The sequence below is a fragment of the Pleurodeles waltl genome, chromosome 6 (assembly GCF_031143425.1).
Source record: "Pleurodeles waltl isolate 20211129_DDA chromosome 6, aPleWal1.hap1.20221129, whole genome shotgun sequence".
In the NCBI taxonomy this organism is placed as follows: Eukaryota; Metazoa; Chordata; class Amphibia; order Caudata; family Salamandridae; genus Pleurodeles; species Pleurodeles waltl.
The window spans coordinates 1,521,302,383-1,521,316,139 of NC_090445.1; the positions used below are offsets into that span (position 1 = coordinate 1,521,302,383).

Below are 13,757 nucleotides of genomic sequence, written 5' to 3' on the forward strand. Positions count from 1 at the left end.
GTCCTGAGGTTGGCGGGGAGGGAGTTCCAAGTCTTGGCCGCCAGGTAGGAGAAGGATTTCCCACCTGCCGTTGTGTGGCGGATGCGAGGGACGGCGGCGAGTGCGAGGTTGGCGGAGCGAAGTTGACGGGTGGGCGTGTAGAAACTGAGGCGACGGTTGAGGTATTCGGGTCCCTTGTTGTGGAGGGCTTTGTGTGCGTGGGGAGGAGCCTGAAGGTGATCCTTTTGTTGATGGGTAGCCAGTGCAGGTGTCTCAGGTGGGCGGAGATGTGGCTGTTGCGGGGTATGTCGAGGATGAGGCGAGCGGAGGCGTTTTGTATTTGCTGAAGACGTTTCTGGAGTTTTGTGGTGGTTTCTGCATATAGGGTGTTTCCGTATCCAGGCGGCTTGTGACGAGGGCGTGGGTCACAGTTTTTCTGGTGTCGGCGGGGATCCAGCGGAAGATCTTTCGGAGCATACGGAGAGTGAGGAAGCAGGAAGATGATACGGCGTTGACTTGTTTGGTCATGGTGAGAAGTGGGTCCAGGATGAATCCGAGGTTGCGTGCGTGGTCTGAGGGGGTAGGTGTGGTGCCCAGGGCCGTGGGCCACCAAGAGTTGTCCCAGGCAGATGGGGTGTTTCCGAGGATGAGGACTTCCGTTTTGTCTGAGCTCAGTTTCAGACGGCTGAGTTTCATCCATTCTGCGACGTCTTTCATTCCGTCCTGCAGGTTGGTTTTGGCGATGGTAGGGTCCTTGGTGAGGGAAAGTATCAGCTGGGTGTCGTCAGCGTAGGAGATGATGTTGATGTTGTGTTTGCGTGCGATGTCGGCGAGGGGGCTCATGAAGACATTGAAGAGAGTCGGGCTGAGTGAGAATCCCTGTGGGACGCTGCAGATGATCTTGGTGGGGTCCGAGCGGAACGGCGGGAGGTAGACTCTTTGGGAGCGGTTAGAGAGGAAAGAGGTGATCCAGTCCAGGGCCTGTCCTTGGATACCGGTGGAGCGGAGGCAGGATATTAGGGTTCGGTGGCAGACGGTGTCGAAGGCGGCCGAGAGGTCAAAGAGGATGAGGGCGGCTGTTTCTCTGTTGTCCACCAGAGTTCTGAGGTCATCGGTGACTGCGATGAGGGCGGTTTCAGTGCTGTGGTTGGCCCGGAATCCAGACTAGGAGGGGTCGAGTAGGTTGTTGTCTTCAAGGAATTTGGTCAGTTGCTTGTTGACGGTCTTCTCGATGACTTTGGCTGAGAAGGGGAGGAGCGAGATGGGGCGGAAGTTCTTCAGGTCGTTGGGGTCCGCCGTAGGTTTCTTCAGGAGAGCGTTGACTTCCGCGTGTTTCCAGCTCTCGGGGAAGGTGGCAGATGCAAACGAGCTGTTGATGATGGTCTGGAGGTGGGGGGCGATGATGTCGTCGGCTTTGTTGAAGATGAAGTGGGGGCAGAGGTCCGAGGGGGCACCGGAGTGGATGGTGTTCATGGTAGCTTTGGTCTCTTCCGCGCTGATGTAGGTCCAGGCGTTGAGGGTGACGGCTGAGGCTGTGGGTTCTGTGGTGGTAGGCTGGGTCTGAGGGCCGAAGCTGTCGTGAAGGTCAGTGATCTTTCGATGGAAGAAGGTAGCGAGGGAGTTGCAGAGATCTTGTGAGGGCGTGATGGAGTTGGAGTTGGCGTTGGGATTGGAGAGCTCTTTGACGATGTTAAAGAGTTCTTTGCTGTTGTGAGTGTTCTTGTCCAGTCTGTCTTTGAAGGATGTTCTCTTGGTGGCGCGGATCAGCTGATGGTGTTCGCGGGTGGTGTTTTTGAGGGCGGTGGGCAGGTGGAGCTGCAGCGGCGGGGGAAGCGACCTACCCTTGGGTCAAAGACCATACCGCAGAAAACATGTCCGCCCTCCCTTTTTTACCACACGAACCTTATCGCCAACCATGTAGTCTCCTTCCACATCTTCTTTCGATACTTTTTTCCTTTTTATACCTTTGGAGAATAATGCTCTATGCTTCTGTCCTCTCATAATCTCAAAAGGAGATTTTCCAGTCACACTGTGTGGAATTGTATGGTATGACCAAATCAGATCTTTGACTGCTTTCCACCAATTTATTCTGTTACTTACTGCAAATAGCAGACCATCCTTCAAAGATCTGTTCCACCTCTCCGGTAGTCCATTGCTCTGGGGATAATAAAGTGACACTCTTATATGTTCAATGTCATAACTTTTCAAAAAGTCAATCATAACATTCAACACAAATTGCACTCCATTGTCAGACACAATTGTTTCAGGTATACCTTCAGAATCAAACAAATCCATTAAAAACTCTACTACAATTATCACATTGACATTCTCAACTAATTTTACTACAGGCCAATGAGAAAAGTAATCCACCACCACCAAAGCATACTTAGGAACCTTCCCCAAAACATAAAATGGACCCATGATATCGATGGCTATTTTTTTCCAAGGTCCGTTCGACTTATCTGACTCTATGGGAGAGTTTTTCACCACCTTCTGAGACTTGTCACTCTGTGCACATAAAGCACATTCCCTGATATGATGTTCCACATCTCTGTCTATGCCAGGCCACCAGTACTCAGATCTGATGTGCCACTTAGTCGCACTCATGCCCAAATGGCCCTCATGGGCAAGCTTCAACACACGTTCACGCAAAACAACAGGAGCGACCTATTGTTCCACTCTCATTTTCACACTCCCTTCCAAAGATAATTCTATACTAACCTGACAGAAACATTCTGCTTCCATGGAAGCATCACCCTTTGATGGCCACCCATTTTGGACATATTTCATAACCTCTTACCTTTACCCATTCATCATGAGGGATCTTACCATCCGTTATACTTCCTACATCCATGTCCACAACAGCTATAAGCTTCTCAGGTTCTTCATTTTCTTCCACCTCACTCTTAACGGGCAATCTAGACAAACAGTCTGCCAATACATTCATTTTCCCTGGTACATACTCCAATACATAGTTGCACTCTAACATTTTCATCACCCAACAAGCAATCATAGGAGTGGCCCTACAAACACCCTTTGTTGAAAATACTTCAATTAAGGGTCAGTGTTCCTTTCTTAATACAAAAGTAATTCCCCACAGATACTTCCTAAAGTAGTTCACACCCCATCAACATGCAAGAGCTTCCTTTTCAATAGTGGAATAGTTATTCACAGTTTCTCTCAAAGGTCTGGACGCATAAGCAATAGTTACCTCCTTGCCCTCTCTTATTTGCAATAACACCGCACCTAAGCAAACAGAACTAGCATCTGTGTTGATGATGTTACAATCTCTGGTGTCAAAAGGTTTGAGTGCAGGCGCAGAAGCTATCTGTCTTTTCAACACTCCAAAATCCGACTCACACTCATCTAACCATACAAATCGCTCTTTTAGGCACAATAACTTCCTCATGTGTTTAGTTTTATCTGCAAACATTGAAATAAACTTTGAATAGTACTCCGCTAGACCCAAAAAGGATCTGAGTTGGTTCTTTTTGACTGGAGAAGGTGCATTTTAAATAGCTGCCACCAAATTCGATTTAGGGGAAATACCATCTTGGTTTATCTAATGACCTGAATATTCCACACCAGACACATTCACCTCACATTTCTCCAGGCTGATGGTCAGACCACTCTCCATCAAAATACCAAGAACTGATCTCATAGTACGATCCCGGTCAACTTGATCTTTCCCATAACCCAAAATGTCATACTGAAAATAAGTTACGTGGGGAATATCTTTCAACAAATGATACATGGCCCTTTGAAAAACAGCTGACGCCGACGCCAGACCAAAAGGCATGTGCTTATATCTGTATGCTCCCTCTGGTGTGATAAAGGAAATCAGTGCACAAGATTCAGGATGCAACATTATCTGGTGGTAAACAGATGACAAATCTAATGTGGAAAATACTCTAGCCCCCTTCACTGTGGATAACATTTCCCCAATATTTGGAAAAGGATGTCTATCCACCCAGAATGCCGCATTCAGATTTTGAAGGTCCACACATAAGCGTAAATCCCTGTTACTTTTCTTTGCAATCACCACAGGAGCTAACCATTCAGATGTCTCAATCTCTTCAATCATATCCTGCTCACATAACTTTGTTAACTGTTGACGCAACTGTTCCCTCAACACAATAGGAACAGAGCATGGCTTATGAGCTTTGGGAACAGCATTTTGCTTCAAAATGATTTTGTACATTAATCCCTTCAGTTTTCCCAACTCGTTCCTGAACACCTGCAGATATTCTTCCACAAAGTTGACATTCTGCACATTGCAATTCAGCACATTGCTCACATCAGTGCCTGCACCCAGTAACTGTTCAGGATGGTTGGGATCTAACCATATTTCAAGATCTTTTTACTATGGCCAACCTAAAAGATTGGCACCTTCTTCAACAAAGTACACTTTGGAAGATACCACCACACCCTGAAACTTCAATGTGGCCTCCATGTACCCCACCACATCTATGGGCTTATTTCCGTATGCTATTAAATGCACATCAGGAGGTTTGATTTCACGCTCAGGAAATTTTGACAAGTTCTCTTTCCCAATCAGCGTGCAACGTGTCCCTGAATCAGCCATCACTTTCATCTCAAACCCATCAATATTGGTAACACAGTAAGGTCCTCTCGCATTTACATTTCCGACATCTACAACCTGCAATATGAATTGTTGGACAACTTCATCATTGTTGTCACACTCTACAGAACTGATCACCCCTTTAGCATTCTTTACACCAATCTCTCTTCCCTTGCACACTCTAGCAAAATGCCTCTTTGCTTTACATCTCCCGCAAATCTGACCAATAGAAGGACAACGCGAATCAGTTGCAATATGCCCCCTTAATCCACATTTAAAACAAATCAAATCGGTTTTCTCCTCTGCTTTTGCATAGCACTGGGTAGATCCATTTTCTTATATTTGAAACCATCAGCATTGACATAACTCACTGTTCCTGTTGGGGTTGACAGCACTTTTAAACCCTCATTTGTTATTTCCACTCTTTTTATTATGTCTATCGCCATCTGTCCAGTCAAATCCTCCGTATTCAACTGTTTTTTCTGTATTTTCTTGTCATGCACCTTTAAAACCAGCTGGTCTCTTAGCATCACATCCTGAAAATGTTTGTAGTCACATGAGGATGCCAAAGCCCTTAATCCGGCAACATAACTATCAACTGACTAGCCAGTTAATTGCCATCTTCTTAAAAAATTGAATTGTTCCACTACAACATTTTTTTTCTTTCCAAAATTCACATCAAACTGTTCCATTGTGGTTTCATACTCATCTTTGTCTTGATCATCCTCATCTTCCAGATCAGGCAAGTGCTTTAACATACACCTTCCCTCAGCTCCCAAACAATGTTTGAGCATCTCCAATTTTATGACGCAGTAAAATAGCATCCCCCCACAACCAAAACATGAGCTTTAAAATCCTCTTTCCAATCTTCCCAGGCTGTTATCGGTTCACCAAGAGTGTTAAGAAAATACACAGGAGCTACAAAACCCTCCATAGTATGATAATTAAGTCAAATGTATGAGATTAAATTCACTACAATAAACAATTTATTTGACCAGGACGCTGCTTTTCTTTGCCATCCTAAAGTAGTCTGACCAGAATGTCTTATTCACCTCAATAAGCACACAAATAAAACTAGTACCAAAACAGTGAGAAAATGTCACTAAAATCAAACTGGATATTGCCAAATGAAAAAATTGTAAAATAACAAAGACGCGTTGAACCAGCTTTTAGCAGTTCCTAGGCACGAAATTGGACAGTACCCGAAGGGTTGCTAAGGACACAAATCCTGAACGAAGTGTTGCTATGGACGGCTGTTGTTAGGCAACTTCAGCAGAAACGTGCTTGGATCGTACTGACGAAGAGTTGTTATGGACGGCTGTTGCTAGGCAAATTTTTTGTAAAAACATGCTCGAGCTGTGCTGACGTATGCAGGCTCGTCGTGTAATGACCGTGTGAAAATTTTCATGAAAATGCACCTCTTCTGTGCCTTCGATTCACCAACAGTGGATATGGCAGTCAACAGCTTGAGAATGCGTCCAATGGCAACACGCCCTAAGACCAGCGCAACTGCACGTCGAAAATCAGCTCCAAGGAGCTTCAGCAACGCCGGACATGCCTCCCGGTCACAAAGCCGAGCTCATTGCCAGTGAAATTATCCATCTTCACACACAGGTAAGTTGAGATATGTTTATTCTCGGTGTGACCTGGAGGGAGACTCTCAGCAACTGCTGAGCTCCCCTGTTTCAAGCCCCCACCTTATCTTGCAGGCTACACACAATATTCTGCAGCGCAAGGCTGCTTCAGCAAGACATTAAAGTGAAAACATTACAATCCCATGACCCCCACCGACCCACACATCACATCAAGCATACCCACAGGCACAACCAAAACAGGAAGTGACACGCCCACCGTACCCGCAGACACCACCCAGCAGACACACAGACATCCACCACATCCATCATACTTGCAGACACCACCCCAACAGACACACAGACATCCACCACATCCATCATACCTGCAGACAACACTCCAACAAACACACAAACATCCACCACTACCAGCACACCTGCAGACACCACCACAACAGATGCACATACATCCACCACTCCATCACCCAGCACCTCCACCTCCAGCCCCAACACATGCAAACACCTACACTCACGCAAACAACACCACCCAAACATAAGCATACCCCACACATGCACACACCCAAGACATCTACACCCACACACCAAGCAACCACTCCCTCAACCTCCAAATCCCCAAACCCTGATGGTGACCGTTCCTGTGTTTCGAAGGAGAATCTCCTTTTTGAGCTTGCTCTTCCCCCTGTTCCCTCATCCCCGTCCCAAACCCAAGAGGCCACGACCCACATCCCAAACCATCCCTTCCATCTCCAAGTCCTCTCTTGTCACACCTACCCCCTGCAAACATCCATACCCCTTCCCACAAGATGAAGCTCACCCCTCATAAGAAAGAGTCCACCCCTCCCAAGCCCAAACCCACCCATCTCAAATCTGACCCCACCCAAGGATGATCCCTGAGGTGCCTGCCTACCCACTTGATACACCTTCCTGTGGAGATTCCCTGGCAGTAATAGGAGTCAAGTCTGGGCACAGTACTGCGCAACGAATTTATGATGGACTATCTAATGGCTTTTACTCGTAATCATTTTGGTTAAAATAAACCCAATAGTTGTTTTTTGGATCCACATTTGTCCTGCAGTTCCTTTCCTACCTTTATGTTTTTACAAAAATATGTGTATTTTCTGACTACAGTGTGTGTTTCAGCTTGATTGGTGATCCATTTGCTGTTGTTTGCAAAATCTGACTTTGGGGGCAGTGCTGGTGTCACCCAGGACAAGGGTTTATTTTGACTGTGTGGATATGTGCTTGTTAATGCAATTGTGGAGCCATTGCATTGTGTTCTGTCATCTTGTGTGGTCCAATGTGAGCATGTATGGTGTTAGACTTGTCCCCCTGATATGGATTGTACATTCATCTCGTGTGGCAGTTTGAGTTTTCTTTGTGCAGACATGGAGGGTGTTCAATTGTGCTATCTTTTGTTTGCATTTGACTGTGCATGTGTCCATTTTGCTGTGTGTACCTTGCAGCTACTTCATCTAAATGTATGTCCCAAGTAGTTGCTGTTGTATTTGCTATCTTTACTTGCACTTCCACATCCTGCAGATAGGCATGTCACTTGGCTCTAGTATTGTTTGTCCCTGAGATACATGTAGGGCCAGTTCCTATGCAAATGTTGTTTTAAGGGCATGTTCAAAGTGTGATTTGTCCCAGTGCAGCATCCTTCCCTGAGTGCTCCTGATGCCACCATCCCTATTATGCAGGTATTGTTTGGATAGTGAGCTTTGCATGTTTGTCTCTCTGACTATTGTGCATCCCATTGTCAGTACCTCTTTGGCTCCACCACTGGAAAGCTTACTCAGACATCATACCTAATGATAGAATGCTGGAGTAAGCACATGAGATAGCCCCAGCCTATTTGGAGCAGCCAATCTGATGCCCTTTAGTCTATCCTTTACTGAAATTAGGCCAAAATAACAAATTTAAAAAAAGAAAATTAGATCAGTAAGTGCTTTATAAATGCTGATAAGAGCAATTACTCATAAAGACAGATATGTGTAACAAATAAACGTAACACTCTTACAGAGCATGTAAATCTCTTCTTAAATCGTGGGGGAGCAGAGCTTGGAAAATTCAAAAACCTGCCCCCAAATACTAGTTTGTCTCTTAGGCACAACAAGAAACAAGCAGAATGTCTTTAGTTCCCTGCAAGACATTGTGGCATTGCTATCAAGGTGGTAGGCTCCAGATAGCTCTCAGACTGGATGAAAACAGGAGTGCTGATGGCGTGTTAAGTGAGGCATTTATGCTGACTTCAGCTCAATGTGAAAACAAGATTCCTCTCTTATACTCTGCAGGTTGCTTCTGACTGCAAAACAGCTAAGGTGCAGGTGCCCGTGAATGTGTCCACATTTCAGGACACACAAAGAGTGCCCACCCCTTGCACCGGGACAAAGTCAGCATATTTCACTGTAGCGTAGCCATCCCTGCTCAATTTTGTTGGTTTATCCTACAGTCGTTGCTCCTGTCCTGCTGACTGTACAGCAGTGGTGGCTGGTGACTGAAAGTAGTGGTGGGGCACAAATACAAGACAGAATTGCACCTTGTGAGAGAGCCTCACTACCCACGTATTTCCATTCACCTACTCACCCACTGCCTTTGCTCACCTACCCATTTACTCATCCACATTGTCATCCACTGCCATTCACACAACTCTTATACACAGACAGCCACATTTTCTCAGCCACTCTGTCAAGCCCTGCAAACACATTCAAACAAACACACATTGCCTCACCCATCCAGTATCCAGCAGTTTCAGTGATAAAAGCTACACGTTTATTTGAGCTGCAGATTACATGTTTAATATGACATATCACATCATTAGTCTGCAGAAGAAATAAAACAATAACTAGCCATGATAAATTACTGGAACCATTACTGCCTTTGAGAGACGAAATCACCTACAGAGGCAGTGAAAGGAGAGGACAGCTGAGAGAACAGATTATTTTCTTATTGTCTATAAAAAAGATAGAGCTCCAATGTACTTGTGTGCAGGGTTGTCTTTGGCATATTTATGACTTGAGGTCTTCAGGTCACACTCCTGTCTCCCAGAGAGCCCTGGATGGAGTTATTTATTGTATTTATTCAATTTCTCTGCCACAGACTGGGGATTTTCTTTGCGCAATGCCACATTCTTTTAATAAAATGTGACCTCTGGTACATAGACCCTTCTGATCACACCCCACCATTTGAGTAAATAGGAAAGGGTGGAGAATAATATCAGAGTGACATGAAGTTTTCAGAAACTCGGGATGAACAAAAAACGCTCCAGGCTGTTTACAATCAGGGCTTCTGGTGGAGGAGGAGATAAGCCAGGGACGTCACTGCGATCTGAGAAAACATAAGGGCTTTGCGTGGGCAAGCCCTGCCAGCCCTACTGTGCAGCTTTCAGCCACATACTGACGCAGGTGCAGTGGGGCTTTTCAAAGTGCACAACTTTCACTCTGAAAATGTTGTGCAGAAAATGTTTTACTTTCATCATGTAATTAAATTTATGCTTCACTAGAGAGGCCAGAAAAGGCTAGGGGCGGTGCCCCTTAGCCCTTGAACACCAGCCGCCACTGCTGTACAGAGGAATCATGGGATGCCATATGTTCTACATTTTGTTTCCCTGCCATGTTTAACACTCTAGACAAGCAACGTCCATACTTTCAGCCCTTTATGAACTGTTAAAGAGGTTCATGTTAGTGGCTGAAAGGGATTTGCTGCAGCACTAGAATGGTAAGACATCTTCAGCCACACTTCTATAAATGAGATGCAAATCCAGCCACCTGTTGGTAATCAGTCCTCGATGTGAGAATAAAAAACATGCTGGGGATCTGTTCTAGGAGTATCGTTTGAGTTTATTTCTACCATAAAGCTTTTTTCAAAGTGTTGACATATTGTCAAATCAGTGGACAGAGGAGTAGGGAGAGTATGATTAGCCTAAGATCCTCCAGTTTGTTAAATTAATAAACCTGAGGCTGCAGCATGCTCCTACTTGCTGCAAAGCCTATACCTTTACCACCATAACACTCAGGCACTTTTAACGTCTGCCAGGTAATATGCAGCCCATTTTTTAACCACGCACTTACTGGCACCTTTCACAGTGATTCTAAGTACTCCCAACCTTGCCATAAAGGCAGCAGAGAAATAGTTTCAAAAAGTTTATTGTTCAAGCACAACAATATGGCCAGCGAATACATAAGTGTGGGAAGTAGGGGTGCAGGGGTCCTGCAGCATGTCAGGGCATGCCATTTGGCAAACTCCTGCTTATTCAGAAACTGGAGTTCACTTTTATTTACCTGACTGCAAAGTGAGAGGATTTTATAAAAGAGATCTGGGTGACAATGTTGCTGGGGTACATACAGGAGGTGAAAGGAAAGGCTATAGAATGTCAGTTGTTTTCTAACACAATATTTAAATGGCAATAAATTGACTATATGCATATTTCAAATTATATCAGCAATTAGGAAAGCACAAATGAAGCACATTTTTGGTAAATATGAAGGGCCTGATTCCAACTTTGGCGGGAGCCGCCAATCGGTCGCCATGCGGCCAAAAGACCTCTGCCGGCATTCCAACATTCCCGCTGGGCCGGCGGGAATGAGGCCGCAACACAGAACCCGGCTCCGAATGGAGCCGGCGGTGTTGCGGCCGTGCGACGGGTGCAGTTGCACCCGTCGCGCTTTTCACTGTCTGCTAGGCAGACAGTGAAAAGCTGGCCGGGGCCCTGTTAGGACACCCTTACCGCCAGCCTCTTCCTGGCGGTGAAAACCGCCAGAAACAGGCTGGCGGTAAGGGGGTCAGAATCCCCAGGGCAGCGCTGCTTGCAGCGCTGCCCTGGCGGATTCGCCCAGCCGGGGCAAAAACAGCGGGAAACCGCCGGCCCCGGTTTTCCGACCGCGGCTTTACCGCCGCGGTCGGAATGGGCTTGGAAGCACCGCCAGCCTGTTGGCGGTGCTTCCGTCATTCGTGGCACAGCCAGGGTCAGAATGACCCCCGAAATCTGGTGGAAACAAAGATTTTAATAGGATCAAATCAAGGCACTTTACTAGGTGATGCGCAAATAGTAAATGTTCGCTGAAATACGATTTCCACACATTACTTACTGTTTTTGCACTATATCATTTTTCAAGTAAAATGTCATGTCTATGCAAATGTAGTGCCCATTTTAACAGAAACTAGGCTGTCCGTAAATACAAGTGCACCACCACACCAGTGCTCCAACCACCAGCTACATTCCACACCTTTACCATCCTCCTGCTGAATAGATATGGTACATTTGCTGCGCTTGTTCATTTTTGTGTGATACGTCGATTTTTCACTGCCTATGTAACTTCACTGTTATAACAATAGTGGCAGCACCTCTACTCTGAAAACAGTTCCATCACCACTGAGCGAACAGAGATCCCTGAAGACTGGCGTTCTGCAGTTTCCAGACGCTTCTCTTTGGAAGGCTGAGGCTAATGTTTCGCTCTGGAAGACAAGAGGTCATTAAGCTGGGCAATTAAGTTCTCGTTCGGCTGGTAAAGACACAAAGCGATGGATTAGCCTTCGTGCTGGTTATCAGTTAACAGAAGGAAGCTCGGAAATAATTGGGCATGTTTGTACTTGCCGAGCAGTGTCCTCTGGGTCTGCGTGGGACAAGAGGGCGATTGTAAACCACCTCGCGGTCTTGGATTACACATTGCAGTTGGTGGGCAGGTGCGCTTCACAGCCGCCAAGGCCCTAGCGCCACACTCAGTCTTTGAAGCCGAGAAGGCGTCGGGAAAATAGGCGTCTGGTGCCGAAGAAGACATATCAATAGAGGAAGAAACACTAGGACATTTCCGAATTAAGAAACTGGAACAGTACTGAACAAAATGGTAAAACAGCTTCCTAACTGGTACTTTATGTCAGGAGGCCATTATGGCGGTAAATGGGGTAGCGTCAGGACAACGTGGGGTTCAGGAGCCTATCAAGAAGATCTCTAACCAGCCCGGGCATGATGATGCAATCAACTTTCAGACTGGGAGGGAGGGTGTGGAATTCGGAAATAACGCGGTTTAGAACAGTAAATGTCTAACTCAGCAGTCAGGTTCAGCCCGCTGCTTCGGAAAGGGCGGTAGGGCTGAGGCAGAGTCTGTCATGGACCAATCTTCCTCTACTGACATGGTCGCTTTCAACATAGAATACCTATTAAAAATGTTGTAGTGAGAAATGGCTTGGCGTGAGTGCTGAGTGTGCCCTGAAATGTGATACGGGTTAGATATTAACTTTTTTCCTGATTTGCTGTTGTGGCAGCTTTTATTTAAAGTACCTACAGAACTGGAAAATGCGAGAGCGCACTAACGCAAACACACGGTGTAAACAGAGCATTCTGCTTTTAGATATGCTGTGACCGCGCTCTTCTATTTGACTTATCGAGTAAGCAGCAATAATAGTCCTCAATTGGGAGACATTCCGACGGTACCAGTAACAGTTCTTTTCTACTAGACACTCTATAGCATTGAGTGTCCCGCTATGTTAGATGCGCAGACTGTATAAATGTGAGAGCGCGCCGATATTACATGTTCAGACTGCATAACAGTGAGAGCACTCTGATATTACTTGTGCAGCCTGTATAACAGTGCGAGCGCTCTGATATCAGATGTACAGATGGTATAACAGTGGGAGCGCTCTGATAATACATATGCAGACTGTATAACAGTGAGAGCGCTCTGATGTCAGATGTGCAGTCGGTATAACAGTGAGAGCGCTCTGATATTACATGTGCAGATGGTATAACAGTGAGAGAGCTCTCATATGACGTCAGACTGTATAACAGTGAGAGTGCTCCGATATTACATGTGCAGCCTGTTTAGGAGTGAGAGCACTCTGATATTACATGTTCAGACTGCATAACAGTGAGAGCACTCTGATATTACTTGTGCAGCCTATATAACAGTGCGAGCGCTCTGACATCAGATGTGCAGATGGTATAACAGTGAAAGCGCTCTGATATTACATGTGCAGACTGTATAACAGTGAGAGCGCTCTGATGTCAGATGTGCAGACGGTAGAACAGTGAGAACGCTCTGATATTACATGTGGAGACTGTATGCCTGTGGGAGCGCTCTGATGTCAGATGTTCAGGTGGTATAACACTGAGAGCGCTCTGATATTTCATGGGTAGACTGTACGACAGTGAGAGCGCTCTGATATCAGATGAGCAGACGGTTTAACAGTGAGAGCGCCCTTATATTAGATGTGCAGACTGTATAACAGTGAGAGCACTCTGATACCAGATGTGCAGATGGTATAACAGTGAGAGCGCTCTGATATTAGATGTGCAGATGGTTTAACAGTGAGAGCGCTCTAATAGTAGATGTGCAGATGGTTTAACAGTGAGAGCATCCTTATCTTAGATGTGCAGATTGTATAACAGTGAGAGTGCTCTGATATCAGAGGTGTAAATGGTATAACAGTGAGAGTGCTCTGATATTACATGTCAGACTGTATAACAGTGAGAGCGCTCTGATATCAGATGTGCAGACGGTTTAACTGTGAGAGCACTCTGATTTTACATGTCAGACTGTACAGCAGTGAAGGCGATCTGATATCGGATGTGCAGACGGCTTAACAGTGAGGGCGCCTTTATATTAGATGTG

At 45.8% G+C, this 13,757-nt stretch overlaps 1 protein-coding gene across 1 annotated transcript in view; it reads left to right on the top strand.

Annotated features, from left to right (window-relative positions):
- The first annotated feature begins 11,813 nt into the window (after positions 1 to 11,813).
- The window catches only part of ANKRD65 (ankyrin repeat domain 65), a 54,681-nt gene continuing 52,737 nt past the window's right edge, over positions 11,814 to 13,757 (top strand). The window contains exon 1 of the mRNA XM_069241056.1: positions 11,814 to 11,993. Within this exon, the coding sequence (XP_069097157.1) occupies positions 11,991 to 11,993 (3 nt within the window). The 5' untranslated portion in view covers positions 11,814 to 11,990. The remainder of the gene's footprint in view (positions 11,994 to 13,757) is intronic.